The 3,963-nt window shown below is 42.8% G+C and overlaps 1 protein-coding gene across 1 annotated transcript in view; it reads left to right on the forward strand.

The window, feature by feature from the left end:
- Nucleotides 1–3,963, forward strand: part of lemd3 (LEM domain containing 3) — a 15,874-nt gene that overhangs the window by 8,232 nt on the left and 3,679 nt on the right. Inside the window, exons 5-9 of the mRNA XM_087174997.1 lie at nucleotides 293–422; nucleotides 917–1,095; nucleotides 2,229–2,310; nucleotides 2,407–2,512; nucleotides 2,626–2,704. Of these exons, the coding sequence (XP_087031123.1) occupies nucleotides 293–422; nucleotides 917–1,095; nucleotides 2,229–2,310; nucleotides 2,407–2,512; nucleotides 2,626–2,704 (576 nt within the window). The remainder of the gene's footprint in view (nucleotides 1–292; nucleotides 423–916; nucleotides 1,096–2,228; nucleotides 2,311–2,406; nucleotides 2,513–2,625; nucleotides 2,705–3,963) is intronic.

The following is a 3,963-nucleotide window of genomic DNA, read 5'->3' on the forward strand; positions in this document are numbered from 1 at the left end:
AGAGCTTCAGAAGTCTTCTGGGACGACCGTCTCAGCAAGACACTGCATTAGTCTTTATGGAGTGTCTAGACACAAGTCACTGTGAGTAAACGGCATGTCACTGTCTGCTGGGAGTTTGACTAACAGCATCTAAAGATGGAAGTTCACAGACACTTCCCGTCCATTCTGATGGAACCTGAGAGGATCTGTAAGGAAGAATGTGATAAACTGCCCAAATCCAGATGCAAAGACACATAATGTCCACTCTTGAAAGCTGCAGGTTTTTCTCTTTGATCCTTTTATTCTTCCTGACTTCTTCTAACCACCTTCTGTTGTTCAGACGTGTTGAGGAGCCACACTGAGGCTTGCCAAGAGAACCAGGACCTACAGCCCTACATGCCCATCCCCCATGTCAGAGACTCCCTGGTTCTGCCTCAGGATCGGTCAGTACTCACGGCTCCGTCTGAATCCAGATAGAAAAACTGTCAAGAAAAGTATATTAAGGCCGGATATTCACACCTGCCATTAGGCTAATAATTGATAACATTGAATATTGCGATATTTCCATACGCAATATTTTACATAATATCGGAAAAGTTATATATTTATATTATTAAAAAATACCTGAAACAAAAAATACAATAATATATTAACTTTATGTATTATTATAAAATAACTAAATCCCCCATGATAATATTGTATATCATGATCATTTTGTATATCGTGATATTTGGGCTGGATGTGTTGAGATATTAGATTTGGAATATAAAGAAAGCAGGTGAAATGTTTCGGGTGATGATTATTGTAGTTTTCATGTGTTTTAATTTAATAGGCTTCCTTAAAGTTTACATTCAGATACACCATCAAACTCCATGTCCAGTCTGCCTGTTGATCTGTCAGGGGAAGATGATGAGTGACAAGTTGTGATATTTTACAGGAAGAAGATGAAGAAGATCTGGGAGCGGGCTGTGAGCTTCCTCTCAGCCGACGAGTCCAGGATTCGAACAGAGAATCAGAGGATCGGCGGAGCGGACTTCCTGGTCTGGAGGTGGATCCAGCCTTCTTTCAGTTGCGACAAGACCTCCTTAATGCCCTCCAAAGTTTGGCAGGGAAAAGGTAACGCACACTAAATATTTTCACTCAGACTGTAGTAATGAGTCCTTCAGAAACCTGGAAATGCAAGGTATCATGGGTAAACGTATATGTAGTCAGTGTGTTTGTAGAAGGAGGCGGGAGAGAAAATGATTGGGTCAGACTTACCGCAGACCAGTGGATGCCAGATTGATTGGACGATTGGAACCTCAGAACTAGTGTGAGATATGATCATGGCTCATAAATGTTAGCGTGTTAACCAGCGTCCATTACCAAGGTGGTGTGCTGCAGATGAAATCGTTATTTTTATCGTCGCTTCATTGTTGACATTTGGAGTGAGTGATGACAGAGAAAGCTAGAGGGCACAGAGGGTTGTTATATTCAGGTGCAGCCACAAAGCATCTAAACACGCTGCAAACATGTGTTCCCTTTGCTGTAAGATACACAAAATGTTGGCAGAACAACTGTGAACTTTCCTACAAAACGTGGCTGCTCAAGAGCAAGTCATTGAAACAGCAAGTCAGCTGGAACTCAGTTTTCCAGTCACGGAAAACACATGGAACACGAGAGGAAAAAGCAAAATGTCCTGGAAAATTATTTCAACCTTTCAACCCCCCCCCCCCCCAAAAGTTATCTTCAGGATCGTGTTGATGTTCAAATGGTCGGATAGTGTTTTGAATAGGAGGCTATTGGTTTTGTTTGTGAGCTGTGAACGCACCCCGAAGTGACATCACACGCTGCAGGTTGGATGATTTACAACTGAAGGGGCTGAAACTGAATCGGACATTTAGCCACGCAAAGCTCCGGGTTGGTCAGGAAGGAAAATTGTCGGTGACTAATTGTTGTAATGGTGTTCAGGCAGAAATGGGAAAAAAGGGAAGCGGGTTATACATGTTTTTAATAATGATACATTTTATTTACCTAGCAAAAGTTCCTGAGTGACATCATCAGTAAAAATGTCGTGGAAAAGTCTTGAGAATGATCTGTAGAAAAGAGCGGGAAACCCTGCTTGATGTTTCAGATTTTGAGAGAGATGTGTTGGAGCCACGTATGTTTGTGGAGTCCACCACAGGAATCACACAGCCAGCTTAGATCCTTTGTAATCTAACATGTCGTTGTGCAGTGTGTTCTGACATGGTCATTCTGCCCCCCGCCAGCGTTCCCTCTGGACCGGAGGAACTCGCCTCCCAACAGCCTGACTCCATGTCTGAAGATCAGGAACATGTTTGACCCGGTCATGTGAGTACTGGTCTCTGCTGCTTGTTTGGATGAGCTCAGTCTCTTCCCTGGTTTTGACTCTTGTGGTTTTTAACATCTTTGTGTGTGTTTTTACAGGGAGGTCGGGGAGAACTGGGATCTAGCCATCCAGCAGGCGATCCTGGAGAAGTGCAGTGACAACGACGGCATCGTCCACATCACTGTTGACAAGAACTCACGAGAGGTATGCTCCGTCCTACCAATGACGAGCAGCAACTGTCATGTCCCGCCTTCTTATGCTGTTTTGCTGTGAGGATGTTACAGTGTACTTCCTGCTCTCTCTCTCTCTCTCTACAGGGCTGCGTCTATGTCAAGTGTCTCTCTGCAGAGCACTCAGGGAAAGCCTTCAAGGCACTTCATGGCTCCTGGTTTGATGGTAAATTACACACTTACATTTACAGCACGTCACATGATTTACTGTCCAGGAAGTCCAGTTCTAATAATTCATCCATGGGTTTAGAAGGCTGAACAGCAGGTTATAATACTAGGAGACAGAAGGTTACAACTCGCTGCCACAGGAAACTCAATTCCTCCAAATTAAAAGCATTAGTAATTCATTAAAGATGTTTTTTTTTCTTGTATTTTAAGGACATTGTAGTTCAGAATTTAGTTGATTCCGCTCATGTGATCGTCATTTTCTCGTCCACCTTGACAACCACAAGATACAAAAGGTCCTGTTGTACATCTTCGGTAGGTCATCCTGTGTCACAGCTTGCGTTTGAGCCCAACACAGTGGTCTGAAGGCAGCACAGAGGCAGGGGTGTGTAAAGGCAGCAGTGTTGAATCTGCTCTGAATGGCAACGTGAGATGCATGAATCGTGCAAATCTGGATAACAGCGAAAAGCTTCCACACCGTCTCTGCTTGAAGTTCATGACGTTGCACTTGGTTGTTCATACAAAAAATGACTGAAGTACTTGTGTGAAGTTTGGAAAAAAGCTTGAGAGAGAAGTTCAAACTGTGTGCCTGTTTTTACAGCTCCATTGTTTTGGGCCGTTACAGGACGTAGCCCCTGTTTCACTGCTGGAAAACTTTGGGTGGAGGAGCTTCCAGATACCGTACAATCTGACACACACTTGATTTGAAGCAGGCTGAGGCTCTAAGGCTGCGTTCATACTGACATCTAGACATGGGCTGATATTTGCTAATATCAAATACACGCGTCTACATTGTACAGGCAGGATCACTTATACCTGAAACATAAAATACAATCATAATTATGAATTGTTAAAAAAGAAAAAATGAAATAAACAATATGATTTTATTAGAATCCCAGGTGATTATATCTTATATGATAACTGAGCTGGACTGTGTCCACATATTAAATTCTGGATATTGCCCCAAGCCCACTGACATCAGTGTGCAGTGTTTTGGTGTCTTCAGACTCGTGAACATATCAGTGAAACTGGACTGTCTGGATTGTATTTCAGCTTCTCACTTGTAGCAATACACCTACACAGCTCCTTCTGTTATTTATAACAAAGTACTGAACTCAGTCTGAGTTCCTGCTGAGGCTGACAACAACAATCAGCAGCTCACTGGCAGCATGCGATGACAGCAGAAGACATTTTGACCACATTATTAAGAGATTGAATCATCCACTCAGCTTTATACAACTTGTACTGGTTTAGAATTAC

Source organism: Seriola lalandi, unplaced genomic scaffold, assembly GCF_002814215.2.
Source record: "Seriola lalandi dorsalis isolate HSWRI2012SDOR001 ecotype SW California unplaced genomic scaffold, Sedor1 jcf7180002054407, whole genome shotgun sequence".
Taxonomy (NCBI): Eukaryota; Metazoa; Chordata; class Actinopteri; order Carangiformes; family Carangidae; genus Seriola; species Seriola lalandi.